The following is a 23026-nucleotide window of genomic DNA, read 5'->3' as shown; positions in this document are numbered from 1 at the left end:
ATATATATATATATATATATATATATATATAAACATGCAAAATTTATCAAATTTACAGTTCTGCTCTGTACATTTTATTACAGTATATGACTACATGGATTCGAAGATTTTCGAACCCATAACTTCTTCGTCTGTTAGTTAAACATGATTTGAAACGAAAGAAACTTATTTCCACGTCACATGAAGTGACCGGAGCAAACTTAAAATACTGAATGTTTTCACTGTCACTGTTTCCTGTTCGATTTTCAGCAGTTGCTAGCTGATCTCGTATCTGAGAAAGATAAGTACTCGTATTCTAAATTTTTCTCGAAAATAGTTTTCAATTTCTGTGTCACTACTAGGGAAGGTTCCACTACTACTTGATCCATGGCTATGGACAAATTTTCCACCAATTTAAGAGACTGCAATGTCTTTGAATGAATGCCCGTTTCCAGTCTCTAGTTTATGTGTGGCACAACTTACAAAATATAAACTCTTCATTCGAAGAAAATAATGTATCTCCTCAGAATTCCTCCACGAAATTCTGTACCTAAAATTTAAGAAATATATTTTCAAACTTCTATAATACCCATTCGAATACCACGTATTTTCTCATTCCTCTAACAGACCGTTTACCTGTAATTCTCTGAATGTCATTTGCTTCGACATGACACAGTTTCTTCGTTCGTCTTCTTGCCATTCGATGTGACCACGTTCTTAGTACATACTACTGTCCCTGAGCACTTGCAGGGTAAGCTTTGTATACGTTGTACCTGTAACCTTACTCATGCACACGACACACATGTCCCCAAGTTCCGAGCTTTGGTTATAATATCTAAGTAGGTGAACATTGACTTGTTTGCAGGATTTTCCTCTCTTTTCTCATCTTTTCTGCATTTCGCTCTGTCTAGTCATAATGCTTGTTATCGAAAGTCTTCTATATTTTAGGAACGTATGTATAAGTATTTACTCTGCCCTTTTTGTGCTTACTTTTGAAATGGAATTTAAAATGTATTACATACTTTAAGAGGGCGTAAGAACGTACAGTACACATTTTGAAATACTGCATAATATATTACTCTTATCAAACTGGGAATATCCCTCGTTTCGTAGCAGCGCAGGCTGCCGACAGACGTAGTGCGTAATTGGATAGGACATGAATTACACACACGACAGAGCGCGGGGATGAGGTGCGGCCAGACCTCTTGCAGTATCGACTCGCTCTGACAGATTCTGTTCCGCGAAACACGATTACATACCCGGCCGGGATGAAATTACGTACGTCTGTGAGGCAGAGCCATCTGATAGCAGCTGTGGCAACTAATAGCACTCCGCATGACGTATGTAATGTGAAATCCTGGTGAATATGTCCACGTGTTGCAATGAATTATGAACAGAACTTTACATAGCGTGTTCAGTTTTTCTCTTATTTCAAATAAATTTAACTAACTGTCAATTTTATTACTTTCGCATTAATTGAATAACTGGTAATTCATTAACTATTTTTTTTTGTAAATATTCCCCTTTCCGGAGGCGTATAATATTCTCTTGAAAAATAATAATCACTACAACAGGAGCGGCTTTAAGGGTAGTGCCCTCGTGACATGTCGGTGCCTAAATAAAATATAATTAAATCTAATTTAAATGTACATTCAGAGCGCTGTAAGATCACAAATACCATATCAAAACATGGATTTATCATGGAGTGATTCCAGCAGAACGTTGATTTGAACTACTGCACCACGTCGTGTCAGAGTAACAATGCTGTTCGTCCGCTCATGCGCTGCTGCAGCGTTGCCAACCTGAACACGAGCGATTCGGCTACAAACATCCCGAAATTCAGCTACAAAGACTGAAATTAAGCTACGCTCAAAACTTGAAGAATTTGCGTATGTGTTGTTCAATGTGCTGCGTTAAACGATTGTTTCATTGCCCGTTATATTAATTTAATAAAAATAATTCGAAAGAGCTACGAATACAATTATTATTATTATTATTATTATTATTATTATTATTATTATTATTATTGTTATTATTAATGTTAATATTTATAATAATCATTATTATTTCTTACAAACCGAAAAATCAATACATAGGCCTAAGCATCAACACACTTCTGTAGGTTTGGTAAAGCCATGCACCAATATAAAAAAGGGAAAGTATCTCACCTAATGAAATCTAGTCGATCCTTCTGATAACACTAGCTAAAATTTTAACTGTAAATATGTACCTATAAATACGTAGACAAATATGTATAAACACATGGACACTGTGTTTAGGACAAAGTGTCGCAGCAAGTGGACAATGGGATAGATATGCGTGGGAAGGGCCAGTTTTTTTAATCTAGTTTCTTTTTATTTGAAGTCGGAGTACGGTTAATTTTGCGGAGTAGGCGACCCCTAATAAAAACTCTGCTGTGTGCCGGGAAGTTCACAAACAGAGGAACTGTCAGGTTACTGGTTTACTTTTGTTGGATAGGCGACCCCTAATAAACCGCCTGACGGGTGTCTGCAAATTCACGAGTACAGAAATTGTGAGTTAGGTAATAGGCGCTATTCACATAATAGGAAAATAAAACTGAAAATAGCAATGCTATCCTTGCCATAAATGCGGGTCGCATTGTTCAGAATTCAGTCTGTGACACAAAGTTTCTACCGGTATGTTTTCGTAACTTTAATGAGGAAATTCTGGTGGGTATTAGTATGACAAAATAAATTTGTTAAAAGAAAGTGTTTACACATAAAACTTAAGTATTCACAGATGGTCGCTCCATCGAATCTCATTTCGGCTACATTTTGACGTTCGGCTACGACCATTCTGCTACAAGCTACATGACTAAAAATTAAGCTACGTTTAGCCGAATTCGGCCACGGTTGGCAACGCTGTCTGCTGTATAGCTGTACATAACTTTGTCATTCGAGCCAGCTGCCTACCACCTCAGTATGGGCATGCGCAGAAGTGTTTTGTAATCCATTCGATGGAGCTTCACGGTGGTGCAAAGGGCAAGGGGAAAGGTCTTATCCGTGCCATTCAGTTGACAACTCGATTCGAGGTGGCAGCACTAAATAACGAATATTTGTTCCATACCAGGGCTGACTTTCTTCCCGGAAAATACGTTATTGGAAAGAGCGCGAGCGTAGAGAAAACATCATATGAAGATAAACAGAAAGTAAATATATATGGGAAGACTAACTCTAGATTTGTTGATGTGATATTAAAAGTCTTTCATCTGTTTTCCTTGTGTTCTTTTTAATTGTTTGTTTCTGGCATTGGCCTAAGAAAGGTGTGATGGAATTAGTTCACTTCTGGTAGCAAGATCTCCAGTTTTAGCCAGAAAGTCATTGAACTTTTTGCTGAAAATTACGGAAAAATAGAGTTGAAGTATAGAACAGTTTAGAAAATTTCAAAGTTCCGTGAATTTATTATATTAATTTATTACTAGGTCTATTATTATTATTATTATTATTATTATTATTATTATTATTATTATTATTATAAAATATTCACGATATAAAACGGTACATTATCGTTACTTTTCATTTCTGACTTGAATGTTCTGGCACTACTCAGACAAAGTGGCTTCAGCCGCCACTGCACTACAATACGTTTAAAGTATTTCTTTATTGGAGTGGGATATCATCTTAGTTCTTTTATTTACCATCATAAAAATAGGAGTTTTCTTAACTGTTTTGTGCGTGAAAAGTAGGCCTTTTCTGAACATAGTGATATGATAGTAGGCTTAGCCTATATTATGAAACAAGTTTATAATGTTATATTTCTTTGCACGAATCAGTGAGTTTCATCATTTTGACCAATGCAACAATTGTATAACATTATAAACGTGCTTAATATACTATTTTTGTACGACAGCATTATAAAACAATTAATAAAGAATTAACATATTAAATTTGTAATGTTGAGTAGTTTTATATAATTTTCTCTTTATGAAAAAGGGGGGTTACTATGACAACAATGATGTATTAAATATTATTGCACGGCAAATAGTTTTATAATATGAACTTTATGGCAAAAGTTATACGGACATAGATGTCATGACGTTTTAGTTGGTATCGTAATATTTCACGGCTCTGGTACAATAATGTGGCATATTTTAGGCATGATTTTGACTAATAATAACGCTTCAATGCTCGCCATATAATTTGTGACAAAATAATCAATTCTTTTGCACTTATGAATATAGGCCTATAATTTTACAACATCTTATACCTATACGGGCCTAATAATATTACTTTACTGATTCTATGAAACTATTTATGATATAACGGTGTAACACTGTTTCAAATGTAATATTTAAATCAGTGATGTCAATAAAATATAAGTGATATTATGACCCAAACAATGTAACTAAAAACTCTATTGTTATTATATAGGCTTAATTGTTAGTTATTATAAACTACACTCTACAGTTAACATTTTCTGCCCCTAAAATTTAAGGCACTATTGGGTTCAAGTTTATGCATGTTTCATGTGAGAAGAAATCATTGTTCTGCATTATCAAATATGTCCACGTAATCATTTATATTTGAGGATAAAGTAACCACTGCAGCAATGGAAAATACGTGTAGAAATGAGTTGTGAACGGCTCATAGGAATAAAACACATTATAAATAAGGCAAACGAAAATACGCGCTTGTATTCTCACCTGTTACAACACTGGCGTCAACACTCGTGCGGATTACAATTGTAATCACTCTAGAAATGTATATATTAATTACTAAGCAAAAGGAGTCACAATTACATCCAAATACTCCAGACATCAGTTCTAAACTGTAACAATAAGGTACTAAAAATTTCATGCTATCAACATTGAAAGCTGAGATGTGATGACGTAATAACTAGCAATGGATTACAAATGTATGCCGCGAGTACTGGAGGGATAAAGATTGTTTATAATCGTAGTGTACAAGAAAAGTTATTTTAACGCACATTTAATGGCGTTTTCTATTCTATCACTTGTCACCATAGAAACAGAATGGTAGGCCTATTACTTACTTAGGTACAAATAGCTTTTGTGCGTGATCGTGCGTATTTGCTTGTTTTCCGCACAGAACCAATACGCGGTAAGTGTGAAATACCACATTCAGTATTCCCAACGTAACACACATAACAATTTCCCTCTTCTTACCGCTTAAGCGCGACATTCATTTTTGTGCTTTAGGCTTTTAACGTATTATTTTTAGAGACATTTAACATAGTAATAATTATAAATTGGAAACTTACCACTGCAATTTCACCTAAATTGCAATGTTAATTATTGTTTTTAAATATTTGCAAAAATTAAGTAAAGTCTACTACTCCACGAAACTTATTGCATTCCTGATACAAGTAACATTAAGGAAGCCGTGAAAAAATCAACAAGATTCCAGATGCCGATGTTATTACTGCAATATGTTATATAAATAATATTGTTAAAATATTAAAATGAAAAATAAATCATTACATAACCTTACCGTTTGTTTTAAGTTCGCATTTATAGACTGGGGGGAAAAAAAAAGACAGACGTATATCACGGCCTGCTGGAGTATAGTAAATACAGAAAACATTTTATAGCAACAATGTTGAAGAAAGATATTTTGGCTTTCCGAAGTTGCCGTCATTAAACAGAAACCAAGATGGAGGTTTCATTGCAACAAATTAGAAATTCGTCTTTCAGGTATGTAATAAACGATCTTCGCACAAAATAATGTACGATACACGAGCGGTATGTTTGTTTTCATGTTCTCGGAAATTAAAAAAGCTCAACTACGTTTCGCTTTTTCAATCTTTTCCTCGAACATGAAAACGTCAACAGACCGCTCTTGTAACGTATATTACTATTAGAGAACCCAGAGGTTCATTGTCGCCCTCACATAAGCCCGCCATCGTTCCCTATTCTGAGCAAGATTAATCCAGTCCCTACCATCATATCTCACCTACCTCAAATCCATTTTTAATATTATCCTCCCATTTAGTGTTCCTAATCATGTCAGGTGAAGAATACAATGCGTGCAGCTCTGTGCTGTGTGCTGTTCTCCAACCAGGAGATAAACCGTGAAAGGAATATGCTTACTATTGCGTCATCTATTGGAGCGAAGTAGAGAGATAATATTAGAGTTATAACGTCAGTTTAAATATCATGCGCTCTCCTGCATGTATGTTAGTTCCTGTAGGGAGGGATTAAAAGACCAAGGGATTAACATTGATCTAATTTTGTAAATAGGGTAGTATAAAAATGTTTATAACAGTGTTATAGTTTGTGCTTTGAGAGATAGCCAATAGAGATACGAATACCCACGCGTGTGACCTAATGACATCTTATGACATCAACATTCATTCACAGCATCACACCGCTTCGTTTCATTCCCTGGAGACATCGTGGTTGGAGTACAGTAACTTTCTCCATTCTCCTGTAACTTCATTCCTCTTAGCCCAAAATATTTTTCTAAGCAACTTATTCTCAAACACCCTTAGCCTCTGTTCCTCTCTCAAAATGAGAGAATGCTGTTGCTGTTAATGTTAAAATTGATCCATGATCTACTGTAATCTACTAGAGACTCTGTTCTCTTTGGACATCGTACAGTATGTTGTTGTTAGAGAGTGATATTAAGTATTCTAGAAAATGTGTATTTTGTTATTGTAATAAATAATAGTAATTTTTTGCTACAAGAGAGCAAAGTAGGATTTTAATCACGAATGGAATAGTTGTCCCCGAAGCGCAAGCCGAGGATGAATTTCCACGAATGCATAAAGTTTGTTTACTCTCATGTGGCATACAATATTTATACAACACGACGTTTAAAAAACTGTTATAATAATTTAATATTCAATACCGTTATTATTTTAATAAATAAAGTTATCTTTAACATTCATGTCACTGTTGCTAGTAACAACGTTTGTATAAAAGTTTACTACGGCATCGAGTAACAACTGCAAAATAGCTAAAATAGAATTACCCACTCCTTGTTCCTAGCAATAAAAACACAAATGTAAAAGATCACTCCATGCATTAGATATCAACATAACGGACTATTTTGTTGGGAAATGATTCGATAATAGTATTGTTAGGAAACTGGTTTATATACCACGGATTTTAAGCTCGTTTAGCGAAGGCTGAAACATACATTCTTTAATGCGCCTAGTAATAGGCATTATCATCGCGCGAGTGTTTGCCGTGTTGCATATATTTACGTATTTTTACATAAAATTGTTGCAACCTATCCTATTCGAGCCTAAAAATCCGAGGTCTATTTATAACATAATGGTATGCAGGGAGATGCACTATCACCTTTACTTTTTAACTTCGCTTTAGAATATGCGATTAGGAAAGTCCAGGATAACAGAGAGGGTTTGGAATTGAATGGGTTATATCAGCTTCTTGTCTATGCGGATGACGTGAATATGTTAGGAGAAAATCCACAAACGATTAGGGAAAACACGGGAATTCTACTTGAAGCAAGTAGCCTAAAGCGATAGGTTAGGAAGTAAATCCCGAAAAGACAAAGTATATGATTGTCTCGTGACCAGAATATTGTACGAAATGGAAATATAAAAATTGGAGATTTATCCTTCGAAGGGGTGGAAAAATTCAAATATCTTGGAGCAACAGTAACAAATATAAATGACACTCGGGAGGAAATTAAACGTAGAATAAATGTGGGAAATGCGTGTTATTATTCGGTTTAGAAGCTTTTATCATCTAGTCTGCTGTCAAAAAATCTGAAAGTTACAATTTATAAAACATTTATATTACCGGTTGTTCTGTATGGTTGTGAAACTTGGACTCTCACTCTGAGAGAGGAACATAGGTTAAGGGTGTTTGAGAATAAGGTGCTTAGGAAAATATTTGGGGCTAAGCGGGATGAAGTTACAGGAGAATGGAGAAAGTTACACAACACAGAACTGCACGCATTGTATTCTTCACCTGACATAATTAGGAACATTAAATCCAGACGTTTGAGATGGGCAGGGCATGTAGCACGCATGGGCGAATTCAGAAATGCATATAGAATGTCAGTTGGGAGACCGGAGGGAAAAAGACCTTTCGGGAGACCGAGGCGTAGATGGGAGGATAATATTAAAATGGATTTGAGGGAGGTGGGATATGATGATAGAGACTGGATTAATCTTGCACAGGATAGGGACCGATGGCGGGCTTATGTGAGGGCGGCAATGAACCTTCGAGTTCCTTAAAAGCCATTTGTAAGTAAGTAAGTATACTTTATTCTATGAGTCAATGTTTAGGAAATTTTTCCTAATTTTTACGAACATAATAAGTGTGTAATATTATAATCGTGTGTTATACGTTATTTTTTGTACCACAGCATTATAAAACAATTAATAAAGAAATAACGTATCAAATTTCTAATGATGAGTAGTTTGATATTCTTATATGAAGAATGAACATACTGGAACTCTAGTGTTAAAGGCTCTGTGACCAAGAAATTATTCTTTCCCAATGTACAAGACAGACTATGTTGCAGTCAGTTCTCAACCGACTTCTTTTACACCCAATTTATGACCGGCCATGGAAAATTCGGTTCCTACTTCGAAAGATTTAGGATCAAAAGTGCAGAAGAATCTCTGTGCATATGCAAAGAGAATCAGACTGTTGAACATTTGATTTTTCACTGCCCAGTGTTCGAAAGGAAAAGACACTTTTTAAGATATCATATCTCGGATTGCAATTTAAATTACTCCACACCCCTTTACCATTTTCTTAGAAAAAAATGTTGTTACAAACAATTCACAGAGTTTATACACCACATCCACGCAAGACTGTAGCTGTTAATTGTATATAAATTAATGATGTTATAAAATCCTAATGCACTATGTAAAACAAGGTGTCTATCTTTGGGACATAATAATAGTAATGACAACAATAACTATGTTTGTATTATAGATTTTATTATTGTTGAGTATTTGATGACAGGTATATAGTTTGTAACCATAAGTAATTTTGTTTTTATTTTTTCTTTACTATCGCAAACCAACTATATAATAGGTATTTTATTTGTAACTACGCCAATTCTGTGCATTATCTCATTAATATTGCTTAAAATTGTGTATAAGATCACAAATTAATGTAATAATCTTGCAATTTCTCTACACCTTCGATTATAATTTCTAATTTTATTTCATTTTGTTTTAACTGAAAGTAATTATTGCATAACGTATTAGTATTGTTTACTGTCTCTTAATTAGTGTATTTATATTGTAACTATGATTCACACCTACTATTAATTCTTTAAAATTTTGTATTATCACTACATATTGTATTTCACATGTAACAAACTATAACCCTAATATTCCAAAGGTAAAATAGGGTTTCAATATTTGGATAACAATAATAATAATATATGAAGAATGAGTTGCTATGACAGCAGTGATGTATTAAAATAATTGCATGGAAATTCATATATTAATATTAATTTTTTGTTACAATTTATGCCGTCATTAGGCTACGTTTTATTTGACATGGTATTAGTTCACGACACTGGAACAATAATGTGGCATATTGTGAACGATTTTAACTAATGATAAAGACTATTTATATTGCCGATTTACAAAACAAAAATATCTATGTAACTTGTGTGTGGCGTGGACTTTTTTTTTTGCACTCGTGTAATTTCAGTAGGCTCGTACTGAGAATCTTTCTTCTCGTGCAAAAAAAAAGTTCCATTTTGCACAGAAGTTACAAAAATAACCATTCTCTTCACAAAAGAAATACCGCAGTATTGCAAATTGTCAATATCTCTCTAGTCAATGTTCTCCAAACTTTTGTGGAAGGACCCAATCAGTTAGGCCTGTAATAAACGAGACTCATCATTAGAGCTAGAGTTCTTAGGTAAATAAATATTTTATTCATTCATTCATTCATTTTATTCCATAGATCTTACATGAGCAATGAAGCTTTAAGATGTGGAACATGTCAACATTTTACAATATTACAATTACAATTTTTACAAATTTTTATAGTTTTACAATTTAGTAATTTTCTACAATTTTTACAATGTTGTACAATTTTTTTTTTACATTTTGGCGAGATGTAGTGAGATGAGATGAGGTCCGAGGATTCGCCAAAATATTACCCGGCATTTGCCTTTTCGGTGGGGGAAACCTCGGAAAAACCCAACCAGGTAATCAAATCAAAGGGGGTAATCAAATCAAAGGTGTTGATGCCAAGGACTCGCCATAGATCATCCGGCTTCAGTCCCACGGCTGTGGAAAACCTCCGAAGAAACCAAAGTCCAAAGGGGGGTCCAACCCAAGCCCGAACGCAGCTCCGGAACAGCAGCCCAGCGAGTCTGCCGACTGAGCTACATCGATGGCTCTACTAAAAGTATACAATACATAGCCAATCAGATTATTAAATTTACAAACGCAAACGATCATTCATAAGTTGAGCTATATTATAATACAAAACAATTTAATTAAATTTAAGGCATAAACAATTCAACCAGTTGTGATATACAGAAATTGATAATACATATCATGCAAACTACTTCAAATTACAAACACAAACAATTTATCAGTAGAGCTATATAGATTACTATTCAATTTAAAGCATATACAATTCATCGGCCAAAACTATACAAATATATACAATACAAAGTAGCATACTTTCATTAAGCTATACAAATTTGTGCAATTAATATCAAGTAGATTAATTCAATTTATAATCATAAACAATTCATCAGTTGAGCTATACATATTACCATTCAATTTACAGTAGGTCTATATACAATTCCTCAGTAGAGCTCCACAGACTAGTAATCATTTTAAGAACATATACAATTCATCAGCCAAACTATACACACTATGCACACCGGCCATTATTCTTATAGCTTTCTTTTGTAAAACTGTACTGCACTGTAATAGAAACTCGCAATTGTGTTTTAAGTTTCGGACAAAGTCACCTGAGCATGTAGGCTATTCAAAATTCTATTTCACATAAAAACACATAATATTTTTAATTTTTAAATGTAAATACATATTTTAAAATATTCACATAAAACACATACAAATTAAGTTTTCATCAAATAATTTTCGAAAAAAAGCTCCATTTCAGATTAATTACCACCCGAATTTCAGTGCATTTGCTTAGACGTGACAGATGGCAACTGTTTCTCGGAATTGCTTATCTGTGGACCTTTGGACCAGTGGAATTGAGTCTGCTCTCTCATCACAAGCGATAAGAGCTGTCACCACTAAAAAAATTGTATTGTAACACACACAAACATTGATGTGTCATTTAATAGGAGTGCTTTGTAAGTTATCATAACGCTGATTCCGAAAGCATTACAATTTCATATTCATTCATTCATTCATTCATTCATTCATTATCTTCCATAGATCTTACATGAGCAATGAAGCTTTAAGATGTAGAACAAGTCAAAATTTTACAATATTACAATTACATTTTTACAAATTTTTACAATATTTTACAATTTTTACAGTTTTACAATGTAGTAATTTTCTACAATGATGAGGTGAGGTCCGAGGATTCGCCAAAAGATTACCCGGCATTTGCCTTTTGGTTGGGGAAAACCTCGGAAAAACCCAACCAGGTAATCAAATCAAAGGGGGAAATGAAGTGATGCCGAGGACTCGCCATAGACAAACATCATAAACATCAGCTGCCTCTGTTTTCGTCTCCAATCATAAACATGTATCCAAGGAGTGCATTGTTGTTTCTCAAAGACCAGGGCGCTCTTTTTCCCAGTACAAGGCAGAATTCCGCGATAATCGTCAGTCATTTGTGATGGACAACTTGAGGATGAATCTGATTGTGTTCCGTAATTCGTCAGTAGATGGCGAGACAGCATAATTTATACTGGTGACTTCTGCATATTGTTTATATGACATAAAATAATTGAAGCATAATTAAATATTTTTCCTTTTTTGTAACATATTTTCCAAATTTTTAGCATATAAACTTTTGGAAGATTTCCTGAACGCATGCGAAATAAAGGGTGCGGCAAAACATCCTCCTTAATTTAAAGTTTAAATAAAAAACAGATGGATCAAAATAAGGAAACTTTATTAATATGAATGGTATCTTAAGAGTGGGAATTTTTCATTTTTTTGAATAACGTGTCTCTCAAGTGGTGTCCTTTGCTATCAATGCATTGTTGAATGTGACTTCGGAAATTCTGCATCACTCTAACTAGCATTTCTTGAGGAATAAGACCAATTTCTTCCTGTATTGCATTTCTTAGGTCTGGCAAAGTCCTCGGCCGATGTTTGAACACCTCAACCTTAAGATGCCTTAATGTGTAATGCAGATGCTGAAGATGCTGTGGTTCTTTTTAGTGATGAAGCACATTTTCAGTTATCGGGATGCGTGAATCATCAAAATTTCCGATACTGGAGTGGACAGAACCCTCGTGAACTTCATGAATAACCTCTACATAACGACCGTGTTACTGTATGGTGCGCGGTTGCAAAAGTTGGGATACTTGGTCCTTACTTTTTTGAAGAAGATGGTGCTACTGTGACAGTGAACTCTCAGCGGTACACTTCTATGATCAACAATTTTTTGGCACAAAGACTCAGTGCGCTGCAGATTGACCAGATATGGTTTCAGCAGCACGGAGCCACCTCTCACACAGCTCAGATTTCTCTCCAAGTCCTGAGACAGATGTTTCCCGACGCTTAATTTCTTTACGTGGCGACGTCCCCTGGCCAGCACGATCACCAGACCTTGCACCCTTCGATTTTTTGGTATGGGGGCATCTTAAGGCTGAGGTGTTCAGACATCGGCCGAGGACTTTGCCAGACCTAAGAAATGCAATACAGGAAGAAATTGGTCTTGTTCCTCAAGAAATGCTAGTTAGAGTGATGCAGAATTTCCGAAGTCGCATTCAACAATGCACTGATAGTGAAGGACACCACTTGAGAGACACGTTATTCAAAAAATGAAAAATTCCCACTGTTTGGATACCATTCATATTAATAAAGTTTCCTTATTTTGATCCATCTGTTTTTTATTTAAAGTTTAAATTAGGGAGGATGTTATGCCGCAACCTTTATATTTACTAGAAAATGTTAACAAGTCACATGGGCTCTGTTCACAGACATGGTGGTCGGTACGAGTACACGGCGCTGGAAGCGGACTCCAGCGTGCACGAGCGCCTGGAGCTGGAGAGGAAGGCTCGGGAGCGGGCTCAGAATGCGTGCCAGCACTACTTGCGGTCGTGTCCCCGATACACCCTGCTGCACCACCTCAACGACATCGGTGAGTGTGTGACGTGTGGCAACCTGTATTGTTCAATAATTTCGAAGGAAAAATTGTTCCCGGGCCGGGTATCGAACCCAACCCAACGTACCAACGCTCTCCCAACTGAGCTACCCAGGAACTCTACCAGACACCGATCCAATTTTTCCCTCTGTATCCACAAACCTCAAAGTGGGCTGACAACCATCAAGCAAACAGCATTGGGTGCACACTAACTCTGTGTGACTTAAATTGTGGTTTTCTGTCAACGAACAGTGACGAGTATTATGCAAATCAAGCTTTCAGATATAACTCCCTGTAAAGTTGATTCGAATAATTTCGAAGGCTTGTTCCGGGACCTTTGGTTAAACGTACGAACGCTCTACCAACTGAGCTACCCAGGAACTCTACCAGACACCGATCCAATTTTTCCCTCTGTATCCACAGGCCTCAAAGTGGGCTGACAACCGTCAAGCAACCAACATTGAGTGCACACTAACTCTGTGCAACTTAAATTGTGGTTTTCTGTTAACGAACAGTGACGTGTATTATGCAAATCAAGCTTTCAGGTATAACTCCCTGTAAAGTTGATTTGAATAATTTCGAAGGAAAAATTGTTCCGGGACCTTTTGTTAAACGTACCATCGCTCTACCAACTGAGCTACCCGGGCACTCTACGAGACACCGATCCAATTTTTCCCTCTGTATCCACAGACCTCAAAGTGGGCTGACAACCGTCAAGCAATCACCATTGAGTGCACACTAACTCTGTGTGACTTAAATTGTGGTTTTCTGTTAACGAACAGCGATGAGTATTATGCAAATCAAGCTTTCAGGTATAACTCCCTGTAAAGTTGATTTGAATAATTTCGAAAGAAAAATTGTTCCGGAACCTTTGGTTAAACGTATAAACACTCTACTAACTGACCTACCCGGGAACTCTACCAGACACCGATCCAATTTTTCCCTCTGTATCCACAAACCTCAAAGTGGGCTGACAACCGTCAAGCAACCACCATTGAGTGCACACTAACTCTGTGCGACTTAAATTGTGGTTTTCTGTTAACGAACAGTGACGAGTATTATGCAAATCAAGCTTTCAGGTATAACTCCCTGTAAAGTTGATTTGAATAATTTCGAAAGAAAAATTGTTCCGGAACCTTTGGTTAAACGTACCAACGCTCTACCAACTGAACTACCCAGGAACTCTACCAGACACCGATCCACGTGTATTGTTGTTATTGTCAATTGATTATAGGATGAAAACACAGTTTATTTTGTGTAATTTCCTAAATTTAATCAATAAGGATGATTTCTGTTTTCCCTTGAAGGGTATGCACCATTTTAAAATAATTTAATACATAAACACAACTATAACATGAAATGCTCAATAGTTTTTCTAGCTTTGTCCTCTTCATCTGTAATCAACAATAATAATCCAGGTTACCACGGGACAGTGCAACGCTTTCCGCTACCAAGGCCGTGACAAGTCGGCAGAAAATTTTCTTCTAAGTCAAGACACCCGTCATATTGTATCTTAGTAACCTCCCGGAAGGGGGGGAACAGTTTCCATCTGTAGCTCTTACCAGAAATCCTGCAGAGTATGCTTGACAGAAGGGATTTTTAATACCTGTCTACTATTCAGCTCTGGATATAGTGCAGTTTATTGGCTTTTTGTGTACGCCTTGATGAAGGATTTTGTCTAGAGTGCAACATAACCGTCAAGGGGGTGTAATTAGTGTGTGTATGCTTTCATTAGATACACAGTAATGCGGTAGTAATTAGGCTTAATAAATAAACTAACAGTATGACAGGAACATACTGAAATGTATTCTACATAATTAAGTAAAGAAATGACGTTGACTTGGCTAGACAAAAAGTCAGTACCATACAAATGACGCATATTCTCATTATCATTATACTCGTATATGCTGTGCGTTTCGCAACATTTCTTTTCTTTATGATGTTATTACCAACGCTATTAATGTCTGCAGCTAATTTCCTCTAATTATCAGTTGCGACATACTTGTAATATGTCGCGCATCTACAGTAAGTAAGAAAATAAAACTTTCACTTTGTACATTGCATAAAAGATATTTTTCCTTGCATTCCCAGGAAGTGTTAGATACTCATATCTACCTCATTGTTATTAATTTAATTTCTTCCTGTAACCACTTCAATGACAAATTATTTTTCTTCACTTTCTCGCACTCATACCATATTAATGAGAAACTAAACTAACAGCTATGAAAATAAATAAGAACTTTGAAACAAAGAACGAAGGCGACGATCTGTGACAGATCCGAGCGACTGTACTCCAAGGCTTTTCGTTAACAAGCGACGGGATATTGCGCTCAATAGTTTTCAGATTGCACAATATATTTCAAAATGTTTTGATGCATGCAATAATACTTACTTATTAAAGACCTTACCAATAACGAAAAATGTGTTTAAAAATAGGCTTAAGGACTTTACTAGGAGACAGTACGGTAGTATATTATACACACTATAAACAGCAGAAATAACTAAAATGCTCTCTCAATTAATACCACTCAATAAAAGAATTGTATTCCAATGGATACCATCCCGTTGTGGAATCCTGGGAAACGAGAATGCGGATGCTTCAGCAAAGAAGGGCAGCACTGCTACTTACAGACCTGTTACTAAATCTACGTATTACTCTGTGAAAAGATTTATTAAATCTACATACTTAGACTTCAACAAACAAAATTTGATAACACAATCCCAAGGGAAAAAATGGAACTCTCTGCATCACAATCCACAGTTAATTCCCGATTTACCACGAAAATCGTCTGTAGCTGCATTTAGATTGGCAACAGACTATGATTGTTTGGCCAAACACCTGCATAGAATTGGAATATATCAGTCCCCTAACTGCCCATTGTGCAACTCAGACCAAGAAATGGATTCGGAACACCACAAAATCTGTGCTTCAGTGGCTAGTCATGATAATATCTTTGAAAAATATTGGAGTGCAAGAGGTCAAATGACTTTATTATCAAACGCCTGGCATTAGAAAACAACAACATATTATACACACTATTTAAAGGGTGTAATTTATGTTTTGTTATTTGAAATGTTGTATCAGTGAAGAAGTAACCTATGTTTTGTCAGTGGAGTATGTTTGTGTCAGTTTATAGTGGTAGTGCAAAGTATTTGAAAAGTGAAATGTTTTGAAGTGTTAGTGAAATCAGGATAGTGTCGGTGAAATGTGTCGTAGTTCCAGTGCAGTGAGTGAATTGATAGCGAAATGAGTGTAGTGCTGAAAAGCACTTGTGCATGTATAAACATATCATACTCGTGGATTTTAGTTCGAACTTAGAGTTAAGATACAAATTAGATTTACTTTAAATGTTATTTTAAGTGATCGTGCTTCATTTATTTATTTTATTTAACTAGTGAGTACAAATTAAAATTATAAAACAACAATTTTTCTAGCCACTACCGTAAGAGCCAGGCTCGTGTACGGTGTGGTCTCAGCCAATAATATAACATAAAATTTACAAGGATAGTTTACTAAATACAGTAAGTAACCTCATTCAAACACACAAAAAGAGAGAGAGAGAGAAAAAAACACATTTAATAGAAACTGACAATCAGAGAGAAGCCAGTGATATTTAATAAAAACATGAATATAGTCGACAGAAATAAAGGGTAAAAAAATTCATACATTTGTTAATATTATAATCAGGGAACGGATTTATATGGACTAAAAATATATGAAATATGTAAATATATATGTAGTTATTTTTACCAAAATATGGAATTAAATATGGATTTTTACCAAAATATGGAATTAAATATGGACTTAAAATTATAAAAAAATGACTATGTACGTTAAATATTGGTACATTTTAATCAAACTAAACAAAAAATATAATGGACGTACCTTATCTTCCAATGTAGTTTCAACAAAACACAATTTTTATTGTCTGTTACCATAACAATAGGTTACAAACATTTCTTTCAAGTGCTGAAAAGTGAATCTTCTTCTATTGTCTCTGAGGATAGATTTATACTGACTAAAAGAGCGTTCGACGTCACAAGAAGTAACTGGTACATAATTCAATTTCACAATGTCTGCTGGGGATAAGTCCAAGTTAATCTTCACTGTTGATTCACCACTCATCACAGCAACAACCTTTTGTAGTTCTTCATATCCAGGGTTTTTTGAAAGTACAGTGTCCACCTTAGCTCTTACTGCATCTGCAACTTTACCTCTACCACGATTCAGTTGTTCCACAGTACTATTTATAATTTCAAAACTTTCAGATAGTGAAAGGTGCCTATTTTGGAGACTTTTGAGCGTTTTTATGATGCATGAAAATGTATGCTGAATGTGAGCTAAGTCATTCTTCACACTTATGTCACAGGTAACTGTTTTCGCAGTATCAATTGAGACTGCATCTTCAGAGTCCAATGCAAGGAGACCATTGTTAATAGAGTCTATATGTTCGGCATAATATTCAACTGCTTCTAGCCATGTACCCCATCTAGTTAAAATTGGCTTTGGTGGCAATGGAATTTCAGGGTACATTTCTTTCAACACGTTAACTCTACTGGGAGCTTTGAGAAATACTTTTTTCACTGATGAAATCAACAAATCTACTTTAGGGAAATTGTCTCTGACCACTTCTGCCACACGATGAAATGCATGCGCCACACAAGTAAAATGAGTCAATTTAGGATATACAACAGATAATGCTTGTCCAGCTTTGACCATATAAGGGGCAGCATCGCTAATAAAGAATAACACATTATCGTACATAATACCCTTTGGCCACAGGATACCCATAGCTTCGTTGAACAGTTTAACTATAGTTTTGTTATTGCACTTTTCTAGAACATCACAATGTAAAAGAATTCGTTCAGAATATTGTTCACTTAACAAACCGATAACTACATTACCAACAAGTCTACCTTCTTTGTCGGGAGTCTCATCAATGGAAACCCAAATTGAACTATCTTTAATTTCATCTCTTATCTTCTGTATTGTCTCATCGTAGATGGATGGAGCGTACGTCTTCCTAAGTGTTGACTCATCCGGGATTGTATGTTGAGTATATTTTTCAAGGAATTCCCTGAAGACCTTATTCTTTAGTTTGTAGAGAGGAATATCAGCAGAGATGAGAGAACGGCACAGGTCGATGTTAAACTCAGATCTTACATTCGATGTTGTTGGTTGTGTTAAAAACAATTGTCTCTGCTTGGAATTTAGTTGTTTGTTGGCCTGATGTTTACTAGTTGTAATGTGTTGTTGCACCAGGAACTTTTGTGTAGATGATACTGCACACTGACACAAATTACAAAATAATATTTTATTGTCAGTTGATAAACCATCTTCTTTAAATTCTGAAATGTAACTTGTTAGTTTTGATTTTAAATTGACTGAATGACGTACTTTTGGCATATTTACCGTCTTTATAGTATGATTTACAAAACTGAACCTATGTGTACTCTGACTGGCATTTAACTGTTGAGCTGCACAACTGAAGTCTGTTAAAAATTTTAAATTAAATTAATACAGTTTTGTAACTTACTTTCCCATTGTTGATAGGACTGCTAATTTTCAAATAACTCTGATGTTAAAGGGATTACTGAACATGTGTTTAAATCTCTATTGTTGAAATGTATTTTTAAAAGTTAATGGAATTTTGTTTTGTTTTATTGTTAAACCTAATATAATATGGACTGTTTTATATGAAATATGGAAAATATATGGAAATTAACGAAAATATGTACTAAACTCTAAAATATGGAAAAATATGGAAAATAAAAGTAGGATTTTTCAACCCTACACATTGTGAAACATAAAGATAATGCAAAATATAAATTATATTAGCTTTATAAGTAAATATGTATTTACATATAAATCCTTTCCCTGATTATAATATTTGTTATATCATGTATAATTCATTTTATAAATTTCTTTTTTAAAAGCTTAAATTTTAAAATATCTCAAATTTGGAAAATGGTTTGTAATTTTATTATAAAGTCTTTGGCCGAAAATAGCACCATGTTTAAGAGCTGCACTTCTATGACATTTAGGCTCAATTAGTGGGAACGTATACGTTTGCCTTCAAGTACCGGTACGATATTCATGTCGATTAGAGTTATGTTTTATTTGATTTCTGTGGTAGTAAATTAGTAAACTACATTTATAAATTTCTTCAACAGTTAATACTTTAAAATCTGTATAAATTAAATTTGTTGGGTAATCCATATTTTTGGTCAGACAAATTTTTATTTATCTTCTGTGTAATAAAATTAATGGATTAAGTATAGATGATGCTATTCCACCCCAATTTATTATAATATATTGCAATTTACGGCGGCCGGGTAGCTGAATTGGTTCGATCCCAAGTGGTGACGGGATTTTTCTCATTGCCAAACTTCCAGAATGGCCCTATAAAATTGAGTACCGGGTCTTTCCCGGGGGTAAAAGGCGGTCAGAGCGTGGTGCCGACCACACCACTTCATTCTAGTGCCGAGGTCATGGAAAGCATGGGGCTCTACCTCCATGCCCCGCAAGTGCCTTCATGGCGTGTGACGGGGATACCTTTACCTTTTATATCGCAATTTTAATTTAGGATGCTTCTTGTCATTGTTATTATTATTATTATTATTATTATTATTATTATTATTATTAGTTGTATTTATTATTAATTGTCATTATTGAGTGTAGTTACTATTGCCACCAGGTATTTAGGCCTACCCATTTGCAGTGTAAATAAATACATACATACAATATTGCGCATCTTTTCAATCTAACTTACGCACGTTCAATATTATTGCGCAACCTTAAATATTGTGCAATAATATTGAACGTCTAAGGGCTGCTTAACAGTATGGATGATTATTATGACCTGTGTAAAAAATATCAGTAAATAAAGAGGCAGAAGGTTTGGCAGGGCCGACTTTAGAGAGAAACAAGTCATTCTGGTGGCGCCAACCTTGTTGCCCGTGCGGCTTCTGAATGTGTTGAACCGTTGCCATGCCGACAGGCTCTCGAGTGGACAAGCACTGGTTCGTGGTACGCGACACATCGGTGAAGACAGAGCGCCTGCTCACGCTGGTGCCCCTCAGCTCCAACTGCGCCATCGAGTGCAACCCTAGCACCAGGGGCACGATCCTAGAACTGTTCCTGGCTCTCCAGCACCCCTACATCTACCCCGTGTTAGACCTCGACTTCCGGGACGTGTCGGGCCAGACGTATGTGATCCTCGTCCTGCCCTTTAACAACAAGGGCAGTCTCAAGGACCTCATTTACAAGGTGGGCTACGCGACAGATTTTAAATATAAACCTTTAATCTTAATTGCATATAACCTATTGGCTTCATGTGCAACCTCACTTTTCTTGTAAAACAGTGATCGTCAGCACTCGCTGAAATGTGCAAAGGGTACGCGGTGCTGTCCCGTGTGCACTGTCGTGCAACAGGGAGAGATAGAGAGCATACCCGCTAGCAGCTACGGAGTGCACCCTAGTGCATTGCGTTTTCCGCGGGTAAGAGAGACTAGCTCCAGCGTGCTCTGTGCTGACGATCCCTGTTGTAAAAGTTGTGACATGTAGGCCCCAAGTTATATTTTGAACTGAATATGGCATAAGTAAATAAACTTCCATATGCAAGAAGAACTTAACAACTAGGCCTAATAGTTTGAGAACTGTAAGTTCGATACTTTTCTTTTCTATATAGGCCTACATCTGCAATATGATGTAATTTTATTCCAACTCGATTAAAAATTAGTTAATTCAGCTTGTGCTCCGAAGCTCTGTAATGATATGGCGTGGCACTTGAAAATCTTCGAAATGAAAGTGAAAACAAGGTAGCAGTAAGTATTTAAACACATATTATTATTATTATTATTATTATTATTATTATTATTATTATTATTATTATTATTATTATTATTATTATTACTACTACTACTACTACTACTACTACTACTACTACTACTACTACTACTACTACTACTATCATCATCATCATTACCTATTATCGTAATTACGAGGGGGATCCAGGAAATAACGACCGTTTTGTTGTAATAATTAAAAAAAAATATTTATTTGAAAAAACAAAGTCTGTTACATAACTGAAGCTTCCTTTACTTCTCTACATAATGACCACCTACATTTAAACATGTGTCGTATGTGTTCACTAGCTTTAGAATTTCCATGTTATACTCCTCTGCCGCCAGTTCATTAAGCCAGGTGTTCACTGTCTTCTTCAACTCTTCATCACTTCCAAAACGCGTACCACCCAGAAAGTCTTTCAGCTTAGTGAAAAGGTGAAAATCGCAAGGACTATAGGGCGGACGATCAAAGATGTCCCAACCGAATTGATCCAGCAATTCTCGAGTTGAAGCAGCAGTGTGCGGGCGGGCACAGATTTTGTGGTAGCCAAGATGTTGCGACACAATTTCACCAAGCAAAGAACGAGAAATGTCAGGAAAGGCAATATGCAATTCGTCGAGTGATGTGCGCCTGTCTTGCAAGATTCTGTCGTTCACTTTAGTCTTCAGGTCTTCTGTGATGAGTGATGGGCGTCCGGGTCGAGTTTCATCGTGGACATTTGTTCGCCCATTGTTGAACATTTCGCACCATTTTCTCACATTTCTTTCCATTCATTACAGTATCACCATACACTTCTTTCAATTGCCGGTAAATTTCTGCAGGTTTCAAATGTCGGGCATTCAAAAATCGAATCACACTCCTCACCTCACAGTCGGCGGGATTATCAATCACGTCGTTCATTTTGAAGTAACACAAAATGCACAATGGCGACTTGTTGCAACCAGTACTCACAACATTATGAGAACACATGTTAAGGAAGCCAGTTGACCTTCAAACAAGGAAGGGGAGTCAGCTGCGCGGCGGGTATGCGCGAACGGTCGTTATTTCCTGGATCCCCCTCGTAATTATCCAGAAATGAAATTTGGATTTGTTAAAATAATGTCCCTTAAGAGGTTAGGTACAGCTTACAGGAGTAAAATTTTGGAAATATTCAACATTTATTTCCTCCATTACTGTATCTTGTAGAATAATGACAATTGTCCACACCTGTGGAGTAACAGTCAGCGCGTCTGGCCGCGAAACCAGGTGGCCCGGGTTCGATTCCCGGTTGGGGCAAGTTACCTGGTTGAGGTTTTTTCCGGGTATTCCCTCAACCTAATATAAGCAAATGCTGGGTAACTTTCGGTGCTGTACCCCGGACTCATTTCACCGGCATTATCACCTTCATCTCATTCAGACGCTAAATAACCAAAGCTGTTGATAAAGCGTCGTAAAATAACCTACTACAAAAAATAATAAAAATTAGTATGTGTAAAACACTGTCCTGCTATATGAAAAATATATTGTTACGATTACAAAAAATTATTTACAGTTTTTTTTTTTTTTTTTTTTTTTTTTTTCCAAATTCAGTTCACTATGCAGTGATGAAGCGTATCCCACATAGCTCAAAAACTATCCAACATTCTGTGATGAAATTGTTTGTGTATATTTACGCATGTCATACCTACAATATGATGCAAAATCACTTCTCTACCTTTGATAGATTGTCTGATAAAAAATGAATTCATTAAAAAATGGTCAAATATCAGTATTTTCTTCTAACACAAAATAAAATATATATATATATATATATATATATTATTTATTAAGGAATGTAGTTGAAAGAGCATGATATTGTAAACATGAGTTTCAGCAATAAAATAAAAGAGGGAGAACATGAAAAAGTTGAAAAATGTATGAGTTATGAGGGAAATGCTTCATAAATAACTTTTTAAATCGTATTTTTTTTTTCATATATC

The 23026-nt window shown here is 35.6% G+C and overlaps 1 protein-coding gene across 6 annotated transcripts in view; it reads left to right on the top strand.

Moving 5' to 3' along the window:
* The window catches only part of Slob (Slowpoke binding protein), a 595498-nt gene that overhangs the window by 491932 nt on the left and 80540 nt on the right, over window positions 1-23026 (top strand). For all 6 annotated transcript variants that reach the window (XM_069832323.1, XM_069832325.1, XM_069832327.1 and 3 more), the window contains 2 exons: window positions 13056-13216; window positions 20221-20489. In XM_069832323.1, the coding sequence (XP_069688424.1) occupies window positions 13056-13216; window positions 20221-20489 (430 nt within the window). The remainder of the gene's footprint in view (window positions 1-13055; window positions 13217-20220; window positions 20490-23026) is intronic.

Source organism: Periplaneta americana, chromosome 8 (assembly GCF_040183065.1).
Source record: "Periplaneta americana isolate PAMFEO1 chromosome 8, P.americana_PAMFEO1_priV1, whole genome shotgun sequence".
Taxonomy (NCBI): domain Eukaryota; kingdom Metazoa; phylum Arthropoda; class Insecta; order Blattodea; family Blattidae; genus Periplaneta; species Periplaneta americana.
This window is presented reverse-complemented; position numbering and strand designations above follow the sequence as displayed.